This window comes from Rattus norvegicus, chromosome 11, assembly GCF_021556685.1.
Source record: "Rattus norvegicus strain SHRSP/BbbUtx chromosome 11, alternate assembly SHRSP_T2T, whole genome shotgun sequence".
Classification (NCBI taxonomy): Eukaryota; Metazoa; Chordata; class Mammalia; order Rodentia; family Muridae; genus Rattus; species Rattus norvegicus.
In genome coordinates, this window is record NC_141544.1 from 70,138,327 (window position 1) to 70,158,448 (window position 20,122).

General features: G+C 43.4%; 1 protein-coding gene across 3 annotated transcripts in view; it reads left to right on the forward strand.

Annotated features, from left to right (window-relative positions):
* Nucleotides 1-20,122, forward strand: part of Sidt1 (SID1 transmembrane family, member 1) — a 98,311-nt gene that overhangs the window by 25,617 nt on the left and 52,572 nt on the right. For all 3 annotated transcript variants that reach the window (XM_087575837.1, XM_087575838.1, NM_001100653.1), the window contains 2 exon segments: nt 13,722-13,843; nt 14,837-15,007. In XM_087575837.1, the coding sequence (XP_087431963.1) occupies nt 13,722-13,843; nt 14,837-15,007 (293 nt within the window).

The window sequence follows — 20,122 nt, forward strand, 5'->3', positions numbered from 1 at the left end:
TGGCCGAATGCAGCTAAGTTGTCATATACTTGGAGTCTCCTCTGCATGCAACACCCAGGCCATCCTAAAGACCTGTCGTTCTGCAGAGCACACTCGGGAAATGCTGCCTGGGAATTTTTTTCTAGGAACTGGTATCAAAGATATTATGTCTAGAAGACTAAAACTTGTCATGGCCTGCCTAGCTCTCCCCTAACTCCAACAGCTACACTTTATCATCTCCCTGGGCTTTCTCAAATCCCAATGGATTCTCTCTGGCTTCGGCACCTCCAGGCTCTATTCCTTTAAGAGAGGCACCAGCCTGTGCTGGTTGGACATCCAGTCAGCCAGCTAAATTTGCTCATCTGTGGCTTTCCCCCCCATCTTTATCTGTGCTGTGTCTTTCTTCGCCTTGCTCTTGTGAGGGGGATAAAGAGGCAAAAATAACTATTTTATGGTTTGAGACCAAACCCAGGGATCCATTCTCTGGATTTTTTTTTAATATGCTGACTGATTTCATTACAGACAAACTCCTTCCAGAGCTATCTGAAGGCCTATTTAAGTAATGCTCTGAAAATGGAACATGCTAGAAAATTATTGTTATGATTGTAAGAGTTGTGATATGATGGAGTTCATCATCGATTTGTTCTACGGTAGAATTGCTACATGGAGATCACTTATAACTTTCGACAAGTATTCGTGACTGTGACTATTACTAAGGAAATTGATGTCTTTGTAAACAGTGTAAAGCTAAGCATCTACAAGCAGCTTCCTCTTCGATGTCTACGAGAACAATTCTTGAGACAAACAGAAGGGGCCTTAGAAAGGCCACACTGAAGAGCATAAGCCATTTCTAACTGCGCAGTGACTTCAGGGCAGAAGTGACAGATCATCAGATGAGAATCACGTCTTTCGTTGGTCACAAGTAGAGGGCTGGGTCACCTCATCTTCCTTCCTTGCCATCTTGATCTCTGTCTATGTCTGGGTCCAACCGGTCCAACAAATGTTCTAGCCTCAGCCCGACCCCGGAGGACTTGTGGTAGAGCTGGTTTCAGGCCTGTATGGCACCTCAGACCACTGATGTCAATGGCACAATGCTTCATGGATTTTGTAGAAGATAAGGTTACCTAGGATGTCAAAGGGACAGACGCATGGCCCACGTTCAGTAGCCAGATGCATCTACTCAGTACCTTCAACTCTGTGCAAATGACAAAGATGGGAAGAGATCTGTCATGTGCAGGTGATGAGGACAGCACAATTGAACTTGGCAGTGGCCATATCTAATAATCGGAAGGTGTTGCCAGGTTGAGGTTCCCATTTAAACCATTCCTCTAGGCTGGGGATTTAGCTTAGTGGTAGAGCGCTTACCTAGGAAGCGCAAGGCCCTGGGTTCGGTCCCCAGCTCTGAAAAAAAAAAAAAAAACCATTCCTCTACTACTTCATGATGGTTGCTACGATATCTTGCAGCTTAGTCACCTTGATCCCCAAACGTTGTCTGGGCTTGATAACTCAGGTCCATGACCTATTCAATATCCTGTGTGCACATGCGCATGCGCGCGCGCGCGCGCGCGCGCGCGCGCGCGCGCGCACACACACACACACACACACACACACACACACACACACACATATACGTGTGTATGTGGGAACATGGGTGTGGAAGCCAAAGGTCAACATTGAATGTCTTCCTCTATCACTCTCTACCTTATATTTTGAGACAGGGTTTCTATTGAACCTGCAGCTCATCTGCTGACTAGGTAGGCTGTCTGTCTGCTGATCTCAGGATCTGCTTGTCTGCACCCTCCTGACTCTGTAGTTAGAGATGAAGCTACCTTTACATGGGTGCTCAGTATCTGAACTCAGGTCCTCGTGTTTGCATGGCGAACAGACAGAGCCATTGCCCTAGTCCAACCCTACTAATAAGCCCTCTGGCTGTGTCAGTCAAGTGGTTCTCTTCTTTGCAACTAAGAATCTTGCTTGAACCCGGGTCACCCTTTCTCCCACATCCATTTTTATTACACCTCGAAGCCACTCTGGAACTCCTCTGCCTACAAATCTCTCCAAACCTTGTACATCTGGATTTCCCCACTGCTTGACTCTCCTTATCCCTCAAGCACTGCCTTCGTTACCCAAATGAACCCATGCTTTCCCCCTTGAAACCTGTACAAGAATAAAATAAAATTGTGTCATTCCTACAAAGTGTTCCCAGCCAGGAAGTTAATCAAAATAACCTTGAGTTGACACTGTCCACACAATAAGGCAGTTCATCTAGGAGGACAGAAACAATAGGCTGGTCCTGTTTGTCATGGCTTATCTTCATAACTGCTCAGTGAGGATCTGGAAATACTAGTTCTTAGGGATAATGATTACGCTGGAATAACAGGCTGGGTGTGCATGCTTTTGATTGGCTGATGCTGGCCATGGTCCTATGAAACACGGAAGAAAACCTGCCATCTTCACAGTGTGACTTACTACAGGCCCTGCATGTAGAGATAGATACGCAGGCCAATGGATGTTCACACAGTCAGTGTGGGAAAACAGTAGCCATAAACTGCCTGTTTAATGTTCCAGTGAATGTGAGGCAGTCAGACACAAGGTTTTGAAACTGCACAATGAAGAGATGTGTCTGAAAGTCTGACCGTGGCATTTTGAAAGTTATTTTTGTTCTTAACGAAAAAATATAACAGATGTGCTCTTATGGGAGGTGGGAAGGTTCTGTGGAAAGATGCTAAAGAAATAGTCTTCAAAACTTAAGTTACATTCTTGGATTTCAAACTAGTTACATGGTTTTGTTTGCTGTTTGTTTTTGAAATAGGGTATCTATATGAAGCTCAGAATGTCTTCAGCCACTTGGCCTTCTTATTTCAGCTTTCTGAGTGCTAGGATTGCAGACACAAGCTTGTATAGCTTGCACATGATTTTGGATAAGAAATCATTAATATTTACCTTGCTTTAGTCTCCTCCATGTCAAGTGGGAAGAGTTTGGGTGACTTAGGTTCAAATTCCTTTCTTTTGGTTTCTGTAAGTCTCTTTTAGTAATGGAAAAAGAAGAGAAAAACCCAGCTGTAAGTCCAATTACATTTCCAAAGGTAAGCAGACCTAAGGGACAACCAAGTGGAAAAAAGGAAATAACAGTGCATGAAATCAACACAGACACTTACTGACTGTAAACAAGAAAGGAGGAGGAAGAGGAGGGAGAGGTGGAAAGGAGGAGGAAGAAGAGGGGGAAGAGGAGGAGGAGGAAGAGGAAAAGATAGAAGAGAAAGCCATTTCCCTCCTCCATCACCGGTGTTATTGAAACTCTATAGCAAAATCTTGCCAATTGAGAGATCAGCTCTGTAGTGATGGAGATCATTCACCAAGACTATCTATCAGTCAAGAACTCAGAACAATGGATGTCTCCTGGGACAAGCAACACAGAAAGTCTTTCTGTTTTTTTTGTTTGTTTGTTTTGTTTTTTGTTTTTGTTTTTGTTGTTGTTGTTTGTTTTTTGTTTTTTGTTTTTGTTGTTGTTGTTTGTTTTTTGTTTTTTATAAAGCCTCATCCACTCCAGATCACACCCAGAGAAGAGGCATCATCATGGCTGATCCTGCTCATGAAAGATTTTAAAGCCAAGAAGGGTGAGGGATATACAGATGTAAATCACACAGGGAAAAGAGACAGGGGAGCGGTAGAGCTTGGAGGTGGCGGTAGCAGCAGAGGAGACTGAGGGTGGTGAGAAAGATCCCAGGCAGCAAGTGCTTGCCTGAGCATCCTTCAGCATACGGTTGGGTTTTTATTTCAGCAAATGATGCTGGAAGAACTGGACGATGTAAGGGAAATAATCTACAGCAATGGTTCTCAACTTTCCTCATGCTGCGACCCTTAAATAAGCCACCTCACAGTGTGGTGACCCCGGACCATAAAATTATTTTTGTTTCTACTCGATAACTGTAATTTTGCTAGTATTACGAATCATAATGTAAACATCTGATATGCAGGATACTGACATGTGACCCTGTGAAAGGGTAGCTCAATGTCCCACAGGTTGAGAATCGCTGATCTAGACAGAGCTCTTATCATACATTTCATAAAAATTAAGTTACTTGGGTCATATATTTAAACGTGAAATGCAAAATTTAAAAACTCCTGGAGGATAACACAGGAGGAAATCTAGGTGACATTTGCTTTGGTGACAACTTTTTAGACGTGACACCAAAAGTATTCCCCTCAGCACAGGGGTTGATAAATGACACCCCATCACAATTTAAAATGTATGCCCTGTATATGACAACTGTTGAGAACATAAAATGACAAGTCACAAAAAGGGAGAAAATATTACAAAGCATATTTACCAAAGGATTGGCATCTAACATATACAAAATTAATCGAACAAAACCCTTGAAGCTTAACAACAATGAATTGAAAATTTCAATTTAATATTAATCAAAAGGCCTAAGCATCACCTCATCAAAGAAGATAATTAGAAAGACGGGCTTGTGAGACAATGCTCACAGCACACATTCTTAAGAAACCACTGATGAGGCCTGGAGGGATGGCTCAGCGGTTAAGCGCGCTGACTGCTCTTCCAGAGGTCCTGAGTTCAAATCCCAGCAACCATATGGTGGCTCACAACCATCTGTAATGGGATCTGATGCCCTCTTTTGGTGTGTCTGAAGATAGCTACAGTGTACTCATATATAGTAAATAAATAAATCTTTTTTAAAAAAAGAAACCACTGATGAAAATGACTCATTAGCACTGTGCATCTAGGAAGTTCGGGAATTCAAAACACTGTCAGTAAGTGTCCTGAAGGATCGCCGAATCCAGAGCGCTTGTTCATCAGGGTGGGAACACAAAATGGTCACTTTGAAAGATGATTTTGACCTTCCAACACTCAATATAATCTGTCTGATCCAGCCGTCGCAATCCAGAATTTAACAAAGTGAGTGATCGCTTATAGCTACACGAATATTTACAACAGTTTTACCCACAATTGGCCCAAATCGGGAGCAACCAATATGCCCTTCAAGGAGACCACAGAGACGTGGACTGTGGCTTATCTAGACCATAGAGTATGGTTTAGCTCTAGGAAGCCAAGAGAATCTTTAGCAATGCATGCTGCTCATCTGAAAGCCTGTGTGTTGTACAGTTGCAACGGTAAATGCCAGAGTCTACCTTTGACATTTTACTGGCCTGGCTCAAGAATTAAATCGACATGATATGGGTTAATAGTAGAAAAACACACAGGGTTGATCACATGTTGTGTTATGTGAAAGACTTCATGAATACATGAAGAAACACAGCTGAGTGATTATATTTCTCAGGATATAATATCTCTAAGAATGTTTCTTCCTTTAAACAACTGGAATAGTGCCTTCTTTTTTCCCAAATATCTCTGAAGTTTGGCCACCCCAGGACATCATGTTTAAAGGAGGTCGGAACACATCACCTCCAAATGTGCTTCTTCAGCATGATGACCATTTCCTCTAGAGACCCTTGAGAACCTCCATTCTACTTCCTAAAAAACAGGAAACAAAATCCCATGGGCAATGTACTACCCTCCTTGTATTAAAAGAATAGTGACTTTATCATCAAGGACGGCAAGGTGACGTGGAAAGAATTTTGTACAAACATTCTCAGACAAACCCTTACCTTCCTATCCACTACCCTGTTGGAGCAGCTACCCAGAACCCAGTCTTGGCTTCACCACAATTTCACACTTACCCTCATTCACCTGATTCAATATATAATCACACAAATCAGAGATGAGTGGATATCTATTATTTAAAGCACCTGGCTTGCACTATCTTGTCATGGTCACTCTAGATCCCTAATCCAACCATGCAGAATCTAGCCTAGCCAGTTACTGCTCCACACACACTTCGCTTCTTCTGGGGCTGCTGGCCACTCTTCTTTACTCTCTGCTCAGTTGGAAGCAAACGCAAAGGCCAGAATGTCAGGCTCCTTTCTGTTACTACAAAGCATAACAAATTTTTGAAAATGGAGAAAACAATGTGAGAAACCTTTGTGCAGTGACTCAGTGTGAGACATAAAAAGGTTTTGTTTATCGTCACCTTTGTCCTTTTCAGTCACCCCCTCAAGCCAAGCATTGTGGGAGACAGTCGTCCTTCATGGGTCTCTTACAGAAAAGGGTTGATTGAAATTTTTTTCTATTTTTGTTATTTTAAGGATATTTGCTTTGCCAACAGCATTATAAAGTTCACAATGCCTCGCTCTAGAACTAAAAGCAAGCAGGTTTCTCGCCTGTCCTGAAATAGGTACTCTATTTAGGTCCTCTAATCTCAGGGTTCCTCTCCTGTAGACTATTTTTCTGTCACATTCAGGATACTCAGCAGGGGGCAGTGATGCTGACCCTGTGTGCTGTGACAAGTTATTCATCACCAATTGGGGCATTCCCGTCAGTACTGTTGAACATGGCAAATAGGTTAAAATCTCAGATCCTTTCAAATTTCTGGACTCTAGAATCTCACCTTTGATCTTTATTCCTATGAAGGTATATTTTATTAAATGTGCACATATAAACCTATAGCGTTGCCTTCCTTACTCTCAAAGTTTACCCAAAAGGGACTGTACAGTGGGGCGTCCTGGTCGTCCTGTTCTTTCTCAGTCTTTGTGAGTTTTGTCCACACCAATCCATATTCCTATTATTCGCTTGTAGTCAGTGTGTGGCTTCCCACATACTGGTTCTTTGGTTGTTCTGCTGTGTGGTTGTATTTTTGGTTCTTCTGCTGTGTGGTTGTATTTTTGGTTGTTCTGCTGTGTGGCTGTATTTTTGGTTGTTCTGCTGTGTGGCTGTATTTTTGGTTCTTCTGTGGTATGGCTTCTTTTGTTTGTTTCATTTGCCTTCAGTGAACTTATTCAAGGTTTCTGGTGTGGGTGTGTGCACTTGTGTTGAAGTTCTTGTCTATAAACTTAGGAGTGAAAAGATAATACACCTTCAACTTCCATTCCTGTTTTCTACTTGCTTCCTAAACTGGCTGTATGAAATAACACTTTTATTAGCAGCCATCAAGAGACCCTGTCTTACTCTATAGCCTGGCAAGCATGGTGAGATAGAACATTTGACACTTAGTCTTTATGAAGAGTCTAAAGTGCTGAGTTTTTATATATCTTTAGGTTATTCTTCCCTCTTTAGATGCTGTGGGGGTAAGGGGAGGGAGAGCGAGAGACAGAGATAGATAGATAGATAGATAGATAGATAGATAGATAGATAGATAGATAGACAGACAGACAGAAAGATAGATTGATTGATAGAGACTGTGCCTGGCTTGAGCATTTGAAACTCCCAAGACCACCCCCAGTGACACACTTCTGCCAGCAATGCTCACCTTCTAACCCCTATCAATTAACAGCACTCCCTACAGTCAAGCATTCAAATATATAAAGCTTGTAGGGCCATTTCTGTTCAAAGAGTCATACATTGTTAATCCAATTATCTATTGGTTGGGGTTTATTTTTGTTTGCCTGCTTGTTTATTGCTAAAGTTCTTCACTTAAAATACCAGTCTATTGCAAATGTATGCATGCCCTAGCGTGTAGCTTGTCTTGTATGATACTATTCCTGTCATGTATGGATATTCTATAGCATCTTGGTTTCCTGGTGGGATAATACAAGATTCATAGTGGTGTTTGTTGGAGTCAATGATTCCAAACAGTGATGATGTTATACTCTGACCAAGCATTGTGACAACTGAGTCATGGGGAGCTTGGTTTCGTCTATGCTTCTTGAGCACCTGATTACCTTTGGCAAAGTCATATCACCTCTACGTCCCAGGCTCCTCATCTATCAGTGGAAGAGTTGGATAGGTGATCATCCTGTCATCTGCCCAGACGAAATGTTTTCTAACACTGTAAGCCACAAATGTATGACCCAGTCAGTCAGGCAATAGCAGAGCTTGTGTGGTAGAGCCAGCTTGGACCCCCATGAAAGCCAAGCTGCACATCTGCTACAAATATGTAGGGGCCCCAGGCCAGCTCCTCCATGCTCTTTGGTTTGGTGGTTCAGTCATTGTAAGCCCTAATGGACCCAGATTAGTTGACTCTAGGTCTTCTTGTGGTGGTGTCCTTGACACTGTGGGCTTCCTCAATCCTATCCCTAACTCTTCCACAAGACTCCCTGAGCTCTGCGTAATGTTTTCTTGTGAGTCTCTGAATCTCTTTCCATCGGCTGCTGGATGAAGTCTCTTAGGAGACAGTTACGTTAGGTTCCAGTCTGCAAGCATAGCAGAGTATCGTTGTGTCAGGGTTGGCTCTCTCCCATGGGGTGGGTCTCAAGGTGGGCCCGTCAGTGGTTGGTCATTCTCTCGACCTCTGCTCCTTCATCTCTGTGCATCTTATCCCTCAACCAAAGAATGGGTAAAGAAAATGTGGTACATTTACACAATAGAATACTCCTCAGCTGTTAAAAACAAAGACATCATGACCTTTTCAGGCAAATGGGTGGAACTAGAAAATATCCTGAGGGAGGTAACGCAGACACAGAAAGATGCACATGGTATGTACTCACTTATACGTGGACATTAGCCATAAAGTGCAGGATTCCGATGCTACGATCTAAGCTAAGGAACAAGGAAGACCTAAGGGAGGATGATTAAACTTCACTCAGAGGGGGAAATAAAATAGACATCAGAGGTGGATGGATGGAGGGAACTGGATGTCAGAGGGGATGAAGGGGAATGGGGATGGGGATCAGGTGTGTGTGGGTGAACCTGGGACAAAATAGGAGAGGCTAGTGTGGGACACTATGGGAGTTACCCTAGCTGTGAATCCTAGCAGCTGAGGTTATGGACACTAAAGTGGCTACCTCCTGTAGGCAAGCAGGACTGCCAGTGGAGAGAGGGGCACACCAATCTACCCACAAAACCTGTGCCCCAAAACTCGTCACAAGGTAATATGCCTTCTTTGTGGGAAGGTTCCCTTTGGTGTATCCCCAGCCCCTCCCAGAGCTCCTGAGTCTGGGTCTACCCTACCCACTATTGGGAGCATGAGAGGAAAGGGAAGGGAATGGATGGGAGGACCTGAAAGCCAACAGATAAACATCCAGAAGGGTTAGCTAAGCAGTTCCACATTAGCAAAGGGACTGTCTACAAACACTCAGTAACTGTGTTACTAGTAGAGTCTGTTTTTCAAGATCAGAGGGCAAGCACTGCTGTGTTTAACAATGGAAGCCAACAGCCTCTGTTTCAACCAACAGAAGCTGTAGTCTTTAGCAAAAACAGAGCCAATTTAGAATTAAGCTTTTTTTATTCTTAATTTGCAAGAACAATGTATCACTTCTGATGAGCATGTCCCTGATGACATAAAAGATTAAAAAGGGGGTCTCAAAACTTTCAAATCTTTCATAAGCATAATTTGTATGCTACCAGCGGTTGAAATACTTGTGTATTCTCTCTTGCCTATTGATTCCTTGCTGGTAGTAAATACAGGAAAAAAGTCTATGTTTTTTTGTTTTTTTTTTTATTTATTTTGTTGTTTTGCCATGGCAATGAGTAGAAGCAACAGGAGAAAAACGTAGGTCTTGAGAATTGTTTATTACAAGGTGTTAGAATCCATGCAGCATGGGCAATGCCCACCCTTCTTTAAGCTTCATCCTCACACAGCCTGCTTCACTGTGGTAGGCATAATCCAATTTTCTCAGCCACTCCTTAGCTTCTGGAAAGGCAGAGCAGGGTTTCAGCTGGCCCCTCATCCTTTCCTCTGCCTAATAGATAATCTGTTCATCTTGCAAAACTGCCCAGTGTCGAACAACACTTACTCTAGGATCTGTTGTGTAATGTATTATGTCAGTTTGTCTTTATCTGGCCGGTAAGATCATTATTAAGTAATTAAAAAATGTAAGTGGATTATGAAAACCCAACCAGGAAGATGAAGATGTGGAGATGGATAAGCAAAGGAGGAGATTAATACAGCCATGATGTGTTTCTTCTGCTCTCACATCAGTCCCAACAAAACAGCTTCCAGGCTGCTCACACAGTGCTGAGCTCATGGCTGGGCATCTCGCAACAACACGTAGGGTCATCTGGTAGACCAGGAGATGACTTTAGAATGGTGCTTCCAAAGTGTAGGCCCCAAGTCAGGCACAACTGCCCACTAGCATGTGTTAGAAATGAATAGTTTGAGGCTTGATCTTCATCGGCTGGATCAGAAACACACACACACACACACACACACACACACACACACACACAATCATTGGGAAGGCAGGAATTGCTAATGTTCAGGAATTTCTGCCATATAATGAAGTGTAGAAAAAAGTGTGAACAACTCCCTCTGACATTAAGTCCCTAAAAGGGAGGTGGCATCTAAGTTGTTTTGCCATGGCAATGAGTAGAAGCAACAGGAGAAAAATGTAGGGAAGAGGAATCTGGAAGAAGAAACTTTCCCATTTCCGTTTGCCTGGGTTCTGACTGCTCTAAGTTTATTTAGCATAGGTTAAACCTCACTGTAAACACATGCTGTCTAGTACTGGAATGCTTGCACTACATTTTCAAAAGTCAACCTGCTCCTAAGGTAATTTATTCTACTAGGCTCTGGGGATTCTGAAAACAATATTGGCAGTTTCCTAGAAGAGCCAGGCAGAGAAACTAACAGCTAAAATACCGGTTAGGCATTAGGGTAAGCACCTGTAATCCCAGCACTTGGGAAACAGAGGAATGGAGATTGTGAGCTCAAGGCCACCTTGAGATACTGGAGAAGTCCTATCAAAAAATCAAAACAGAAACAAAGAAATAAAAATAAGATACTGTGCAGTCTCCAATAACCTATAGCTTTTACTCACTAGGATGACTGGAATAAAGATAGTAGCAAGTGTTGGCAAAGAAGTAAAAAGACTAGAAACATTGCTGGCTATGTAAATTACTGGAGTGTTAAATGATACAACTCTGAAAAACATTTTGGCAGTCCCTCAAAAAGTTGACTATAGAGGTACTATGTCTTCCAGAAATCTAATCATAGTATATAGCAAAAAAAGAAGTGAAAATATATATTCACACAAAGTTGGTACACAAATATAACAGTATTGTTTGTAAATACTCATAATGTGTAAGTAACTTAAATGTTCATCAACTGAAGATTACATGAATAAAATGTTGTATATTTGTGCAATGGAATATTATTCAGCAATAAAGAAGAATTAAGTATTGGTATCAGACAAGATGAATTAACTTAATTTGTACCCCATTTTAAAAATAAAACCGAAAGAAATTTTTGAAACAATCGAAAAGCTCCAAAATCAATGCAAATATCGGATAAATTAAAGAGTTAAAATTGTATTCAGACCATACTGTTTGTGGTTTTTTTAAAAGATTTATTTTATTCATATGAGTACACTGTAGCTGTCTTCAGATACACCAGAAGAGGTGATCGGATCTCATTACAGATGGTTGTGAGCCACCATGTGGTTGCTGGGAATTGAACTCAGGACCTCTGGAAGAGCAGTCAGTGCTCTTAACCACTGAGCCATCTCTCCAGCCCACTGTTTGTGTTTCTAAGACTTACTATTTTACTGTATGTGTATAAATATTAATCTACTTGTATGTGTACCACATGCATGTCTAGTACCCTTAGAGGACAAAAGAGGGCATTGGTTCCCCAGAACTGGAGTTAAGAACTGTTGTGAGCTACAACATGGAGAGTGGGAACTGAACAACCTGGGTCCTCTCAGAAGCAGCAAGTGCTCTTAACTGCTGAGCCATCTCTCTAACCACTGTTTATGGATTTTATTAAGGAAGCCATACCAATTAGAGCTATACACTGAGCTGTTTGATTAAGTAATATGCTTTGTGTGTGTGTGTGTGTGTGTGTGTGTGTGTGTGTGTGTGTGTGTGTGTTTCAGAGTATAGTGAAGTAATATGTGGAAATAGAAGGTATGGATAAAATAATATGTATGTTAGGAGTTATCAAGCCTGAAAAAATCCAGATCTATTTATCATCGCCTTCTTACTTTGTCATAAGATTGAAAAAGTTTTTGAACCATTTAAGCTCCCTTAAATAGGGAGTCACAGATGAAATTGACATCTTAAGGGATACAGCCCTGAAGGAAGAGAGCCCCGAGGGACTCAAATTAATAGAGAAAAGAGACTATCAAAGAGGGCATTGAGGGTGGCGCTTAGCATGGACAAGGAGGGAAGGAGGCACGGATGAGAACAGTGTGAAGGGGGAGAAGGGCCCAGACAGGACCCTCAGGTTGCGGGCATAGATGAATAGGTACATGGTGAAACCGTTCGTCGCAGGAAGTAAAGTCAGAAGTGAAGGAAACTTGAGACTCCATGGAGCTACATTGAGTTTGAGAGGTCTGCAGAAGTCCCAGTTTAACAAAGGGTTCCGCACTAAGGATGGAGTTTGAGCAATTATCAGCCGCAACACAATCTCCATGGAAACCATGCAGGCGCAGGAAATGCTCCCTCGGGAGTGAGCGTTTCTTATCAAATTAATGAATTACTCTTTGGCTGTGCTAACATTGGAAATGTGAAGCAGTGGCTTGGTCAGGGAGAATGGGGAGAACTAAGTGTTGGGGTACAACATCCTGGCTGGTCTGTTTCCTCTCAGCCTGCATCTGAAATGTGTGGTAGATCTTTTATTCCTCTGCGCGCGCGCGCGCGCGCGCGCGTGTGTGTGTGTGTGTGTGTGTGTGTGTGTGTGTGTGTGTGCACCTGTGCACATGCATGTTTGCATGTGTAGGCGCATGTGTACATAAGTGTATCTGGAGGTAGTAGATGAGAGGCACCTTCAGTAACTCACCCAGCTTATTCACCGAGGCAGAGACAAAACCAAAGCGGACGTAGCTAATCCCTCTCTCAGTTTGCCCCAGGGTCTCCTGTCTCCACGCGCTGCTGAGGCAGAAAGGCAGATTGGCCGGCCCAGCATTTTACATGGGTCCTGGGGAATCTGACCTCTGGTTGCATGGCAAATAGTTTAGCCACCGGGCGGCTGCTGAGCCATTTTACAGGCCCCCCAACGAAGACACTTTGAAGAGAGTACAAAGGCAAGAGACCCATACGTTAAAATGTCACGTGGAAGATTAAGTTTTAGTTTCTCTTTTACCCTTCTTTACTTTTCTTCATTATTTCCTACATTTCATATGGTACTGTAAATTTTTTAAGGAAAATACCAAAGCCCTGTAGCTCCTCCAGAGGCAGAGTTAGCTTACCATGCTCATCTGAGATCACGATGTGTGCTCTGTGAGCTGCAGGCAAGGAAGGGTACATTAGTGACTTACTTACCCCTGAGCAGGAAGGACTCAACCCCCACCCCCCGGGGGGGGAGTGCTGCAGGTTGGAGAGGGAGCAAAAGACCATCCCCCAGGTTGTTAAAAAAAAAAAAAGGAATCAAAACAGAATGATTTAGCATACCCAAAGTTTATCAACAGCTGGGGGAGGGGGGTGTCTTGTAGACTATGAGGTGCTTTGGGGATGGTGATTTTGGTATTATTTATGCTTATATTTAAATAAGAAAAATACATCCATCTCTTTCTTTTTTTCTCTTCTGGAGTTACTCTTGAAGCCTTAATGTTGACTGCTCAGCTCAAACTCCTCAGCTTACAGTTGGAAGGCTCTGTAATTTGGCCTCGTCAAATCAGAATTTTAAGCTGATTGTAATCCAAAACATCAATTATTTCGGGGGGGGGGCAACTTCAACACATGGTCAAGGTTGAGACCCTCTCTGGATAATAAAAGACAGCTGGAGCGTTTGGGGCACCTGTCATGAGAGGAAATGTCAGTGAGCTTGCCTTTGCTCGCCCCACAGGTGACAGCCGTGCGGGTGCATGTCAACAGTTCCTCTGACAACCTGGACTACCCAGTCCTGGTTGTGGTTCGCCAACAGAAACAAGTGTTGTCCTGGCAGGTTCCTCTGCCCTTCCAAGGACTGTAAGTATTCTCTGCCCAAGCAACTTCACTACATTTGACTCTCTTCAATGTTCTTAGACTTAGCTGGCTGTTTTGTTTTGTTTGTTTTGTTTCATTCTGTTCTGTTTTTCCCCTTTAACCAGAAGAGAACTCAGGCATGCAAATGCCAAGGTAGTTCATGCCAAATGCAGACAATGAATGCCCCAAGGCTGGTCATTGGTATACATTTCTATCCTCTCTGGATTTCAGATGAGTATTCTGCCTAGATTTCCAGCACCTAGAAGAATTTACATCATTTGAAAATCTACCGTAAGGGGTTGGGGATTTAGCTCAGTGGTAGAGCGCTTGCCTAGCAAGTGCAAGGCCCTGGGTTTGGTCCCCAGCTCCGAAAAAAAAAAAGGAAAAAAGAAAATCTATCGTAATATTCTATTCCCTCTTTTGAAAATGGATCGTTCCATAGGCAGCCGACATAGGAGCAGCACCAACCCCGTTCTTCAAAATGCCTCTTCTGAGTGCACTTTTCGCTCAGTGGCGTTTACAGAGCAGAGCCAAGAGGTTCAGGAAGACACCATGAAAAACAACAGAACCCTCTGCCCTGGCAGAGTACCTGCTGTGCCAAGGAGAGCTCATTAAAGCACTGTGGCACCAATACAAAGCCCAGACGGTATAGAGAGATAGGCATCTGATGAGGTGTTATTGCGTGGTTTTTAAAGCTGGAATTTGAGTGCGCAATACTAAGTCTGATTGTTTTAACTTGAAATCAGTGAGACTGAAAAAGAAAAGACTCCACTGGCAGCCTAATTAGGAGAATTCCTCCCTCATATTTTGGCGTTTTTTTCTTGAATAACTTGGGAGCCTGTCTTAATGCAATACATAGCAATGGACCCAGCCTGAAATTGAAAGCATAGGACTTGAAGCCAAGTCAGAGAGGAGTAGAGTGAGGTAGAATTCTCCCTCGCTCTGTTCACTGCGTCTCCTTCTCCTTGCTGATGTTGTCTCCACCCACGGCTGCAGATACCAAAGGAGCTACAACTACCAGGAAGTCAGCCGCACTCTATGTCCTTCTAAAGCAACCAATGAGACCGGCCCTTTGGAACAGCTGATCTTTGTCGACGTAGCATCCATGGCTCCCCACGGTGCCCACTACAAGTTGCTGGTCACCAAAATCAAGCACTTCCAGCTCCGGTAAGCAAGCAAACACGGCTCTCCTCCGCTTCCGACTCTGTTTTGCCTGTGAATACTCGGTTCAGTGGCCATCTTTACAGATGAGTCTAGCATCCTTCAAACCCAAGCTCAACTCGAACCTTCGGGGAAGCCTTCGGGGAAGCCTTGCCTTTGCCAGTTGTACCTTTGATCTGTTACTGTCACCTGGCGGCAGCCTGTGCGAATTGCAGGGCTGAATTTTCAGTGAGGTAATTTGATGGCTCGGAAAGGAAGCTGTGAAACTGAAGCCAATGGGTCATGGCTCTCAGCAATTGTTAAGGAATGGCGTGCAAATCTATCCTGCCACGTTGTTTTCTGTTTCCACTTTGTGTAATATGGCTTTGTAGCATCAAACAGACCTTGCAAACATTATGAAATACACAGGCCTGAGGAGAGGTCGTAGGTGGGCTGTGTATGTTTCTTCCTTTTTTTTGATGCAACAAAGTTGGCGACCCAGAAACCCAGAGAATGGTGGTCATGGAGTCCAGATGAGGGCTGTGGTAAGAACCACTCCAAGTGTTGAGAATGAGCCCTGACATTGCAGTTTCTTCCATACAGTTCGGAATGACAGACTAGAATGCATATGGAAAGCATTCACTGATGCCCAGGGATTTTTGTTGTTCTTGTGATGGGGGGGGGGTCTACTTATGCTGCCAGTCTAGCCTCAGACTTTTAGGCCCAAGCCATCCATCCTCAAACTTCTGCCTCCTAAGAAGCCATGACAACAGGGATGCATCACCACACCCAGCTCTGAGGTCCAGAAATCGTGTCCCAACTCACAGGGACAGAAAGGGGCAAAAATCAAAGCTGGACTCTGTTGTTTGCGTCCTTTTCTAAGCTCATCCCCTCTTAACATGCTCTCTCTTCTTTCCATTTAAAACCATCATCCCAAATTTACACCTCCCTAAATATGCTTCTCAATTGCATGAAGCATTTGTTTACTCTAATTCAGATTTTAAAATAACAGTTGTCCCTTTAAACGTTCCTCCCGCTCCCTTCACACACGTGCATGTGTTCTTCCCAACAACTCCCAAAAACAATGGGCCACTCTGTGTCATTAGGGTTTTTTGTAGTTGTAGGCAAGGAACAGTGGGAGGGGGTGTTGTAGGAACAGGCGGCCACTGGACGGTAGAAGGGTCATAAGATAGGGGTAGGGGGGACATAAGGAGGCACTGAGAATACAGTTGTGTACTTTGCATTATTAGTGGTGTGAGGGATAGGTTGAAGGAGACAGTATTGGATGCAGAGAGGCTAGAAGGCTGGTACAATGAATGGTCAGGGTAGAAAGTGAGGAGGTGTCTTGAAAAATGTAAAAGGCAAAATTCACAAAACTTGAATGAGTATGAAGGGAAGGGGAAATGAGGTGGGGAATGACATCACATGTGGTTAGAGAAAATGAAGATTGGACAGTTGTGTTCCATGAAATACTAAAAAGGGAGCACCATCCCACGATAACTCCAGCTACTCTCTAGCCCCAACGGTCTCGCCCACTTCCATGGCGAGCCCCGTGCAGCAAGTGCCCATCTCCCCATTAGCTGTCACAAATCCCTGTAACCCAGTAAAATCAAAACTCTAGAGGCTTGTAATTTATCAGTCCAATTTATGTCTGTAAATTCTCAACCCACAAAATGCCCAAAGAACTCAGAGCCAATAGATATTGATATAAGCTCCCCACTTAGATTAGACAGATTGTCCTGTAATAATCCATGCCTTATATGATATTCATAGCTACCTGTGGTTATTTACAGCCACACAGATCTAGGTAGTCCTTCCTTTCTTCCATTTTCCTTCTCTCCTCCCTCCTATCTCTCCCGACCCTCAGCCCACCTCCTTTTCTACTGTCCAATCACAGGCTCTAGCCTTAGTCTTTCACCTCCCTCACCTGCTTACAAACAGCAATTCACACCGCTGTGACTTTATGATCGGTCTCAAGCAGGAACGACTTCACGTAGAATCTGGTCAAGGAGATTAACCTCGTCCCCTTCTCTTCATGGCTTAGAAGGCACTTAAAAATGTAGAAATTACTAGAACATTGCTTGCATGAGATACTTTTTGATCTTCAGCTACATTTTTTGCTTTCTGGGGAATGTCAGATGCTATGACTTACAGTATTACCCACAAGCTGTATCCTCAACCATGAACTCCCATGTATACACTGGACTCTCAACACTGTGGCCCAACAGTCCAGTGTGGAGGCAGGCTCGCTGACTGCAAAGCTGTGGGCTGATCTGTTCCTAACGACTTTGCCCGGGTTTAGTATATGAAGAGAGAGAGACGCCATCCCGGCTGCAGCAGGAGACCAGCTGGCTTTTAGGCATTACCAATGATTGCAATCTGGGCTAGGTGTTTCCAGATTTTGGCCTCTTCTTCAAGTCCTTGAAATAAAGGCACACAGATTTCAGATTAGAACAAAATCTATTCAAAAGAAAATCAATAGTACAGGTCAGAAATTTTTGGTCAGGAATCACAGAACACAAAAGAGTACGCAAAGGCCTTGGTTAGTATTTGGGGCTCCCTTCAATGGGGTTCAAGGACAGGAGGAGTATGGATGATAAGGGCATATCACAAATGGTTCTATTTTGATTGATAGACATAGATTATGGAAGCCTTTGGCCACTGTGCATGTCCTTTCTCATTATGCATCAGATCTTAATCATACAATGCTCAACTATGCATAGACCCAAGATAGTAAACAGGCAATTCTAAATCTTCACCCAGAAGACACAGTCTGCCTTACTGTACGTGAATCCAAAAGTAGTTCAGGCCTGACTGGACAGCCTTCTGTTCATGCTTAGAGATATCTAGGTAAGATTAAATAGGAACTGCCCATTCTTGGTGATCATTAAAGGGAGGGAAAACGTATTCTTTTGTTGGAGAACAATGTGCTTGCAGCTCAATGCAGGAAGGGGATCTTACTCTAACAGACTGCTGAGTGTATTGTTAGGAGATGGGTGAGTGAAGTCCCAGGCTGCTAATGTATTCCTCATGGCAATATAGTCTCAAGATAAACAGGGCAAAACAAATGGGAAGCAATCTTCAGCAGAGACCTGTGGTTTGGTACTAAACACATTTCTCCATTACCTCTCTCTAGTTTGTCCAGCACTAATGGCTATGGCTTTCAATAGATTATAAATGGAGGTACAGTTATCCAGCCTGCATCCCTCCTCCTCCTCCTCCTATTGCTTGGGATGTGGTGCTCTCTAAACCCCAGGGTGTGTTGACAAACTCCTCATGAAAGGGCAAAGTAAAGAGTGCACAACAGGGATCTTCTATGACTAGAAAGCTGACTGTAAGATGACCTGCTGTCTGCTAACAAACTGACCCAAATAAAACAAAAGAGAAATTCTCTACTAGAATTCTAGAGAGCATGGAAAGGGAACAGAGCAAACTAGCAGAGATGAAGAGTCATGGGTGAGAGGAGGGACAGAGTAACAGCTCCCTGAAGAGTGTGGAGATTCAGCAGGGCTGGGGAGTCCTTTGCACGTGGCTCCTCTAAGGACTGGGACCTGCTGGCAATGAAGATAATGGATAGCCAGTTGGAATTAATTAAAGATGATGAAAGAATCTGAGAGGAAAGAATGACAACCAGTGCCAATGATGAGTCTTAGTTAGGGTTTCACTGTTGTGAGGAGACACCATGACCAAGGCAACTCTTATAGAGGACAACATTTAATTGGGATTGGCTTACAGTTTCAGAAATTCAGTCCATGATCATTATGGTGGGAAGCATGGCATTGTGTAGGCAGAATTGGTGCTGGAGGAGCCAAGAGTTCTACATCTTGATCCAAAGGTAGCCAGAAGGAGACTGTCTTCTGCAGGCAGCCAGGAAGGGACATCTTCCACATTGGGTGGAGCTTGAGCATTAGGAAATCTCAAAGTCCATCTAATAGTGATACCCTTCCTCCAACAAGGCCACACTAATAGTGCCACGTCCTATGGGCCAAGCATATTCAAACCACCACAGTGAGAATGACCTTATGGGATTTAGTGAACATCTATTATTGTTGTTGTTGTTATTGTTTTGTTAATCTAGATGCTTGTGCATGATCAAAAATTTATTCTATTGTGGTGGTGCATAACTGTAGTCCTAGCACTTGGAAGGTAAAGGCAGAAGGATCAGAAGTTCATGGTCATTCTCAGCTATGCAGCAAGTTTGAGGCCAGCCTGGGCTACATGAGACCCCATATCAAGTAAACACACCAGACTCTGTACCCCAGAAATTTCAGTGCATGCTCTCTCTTCTCTCTATTCTGTCTGTCATGGCGATTCATTCACATTGCCTTATCTCAACCCTACTTTTGCTACCTTTATGTTTCTAGTAGGTGTTTTCTTAGGTCTTAACCTGCAATGTTTGTTTGTAGTTTCAGCACCTCATAGGGTTATATAGTAGGGTGCTTGCCTAGCATGCAGGAAGCCATGAGTTAGCCACCCATCACCGCCCAAACTGTGTGGAATCCTATGCCTCAAATCCCACCACTTAAAGTGGAGGAATCAGAAGTTCAAGGTTATGCTCAGCTACAAAGCAAGTTTGAGGGCAGCCTGGAACACACCAAATCCCATTTCAAAACCATACACGTACAAAAGAAATGTTGATATTTCTTTATAATAACAGTAACAAATTTTACCAGCCATCTCCAAGATAATCTCCTATTGCATAGGGAGCGTAGTTCTCTTCATCTTAGCATGTCAAGGCTGGGGAGATAGCTTAGCAATAAGAGTCTGCACTGCTCCTCCAGAAGGTCAAAGTTTGGTTCCCAGTCCCAACATGGTGGCTTAAAAACACCTGAAACGTTGGTACAGGGACTCTGACACCTTCTTCTGGTCTCTGCAGGCACCCACACATATGGCATACACTCACACAGGCACACACACAGAGAGAGAGAGAGAGAGAGAGAGAGAGAGAGAGAGAGAGAATGAGAGAGAGAGAGAAATTTAAATTAAAATAAAAAATACATCTTTTAAAAGTTCTAATATGGAGGCAGGAGGGGCATCTGCCCCCCCTCCAGCTGAGGACAGATGATGGCTGTCACAGTAGGCTGTCACTTTTCTTCAAGGGGTGACCACCAGCAGATTGGCCATTCCTTAATGGGTAACCCC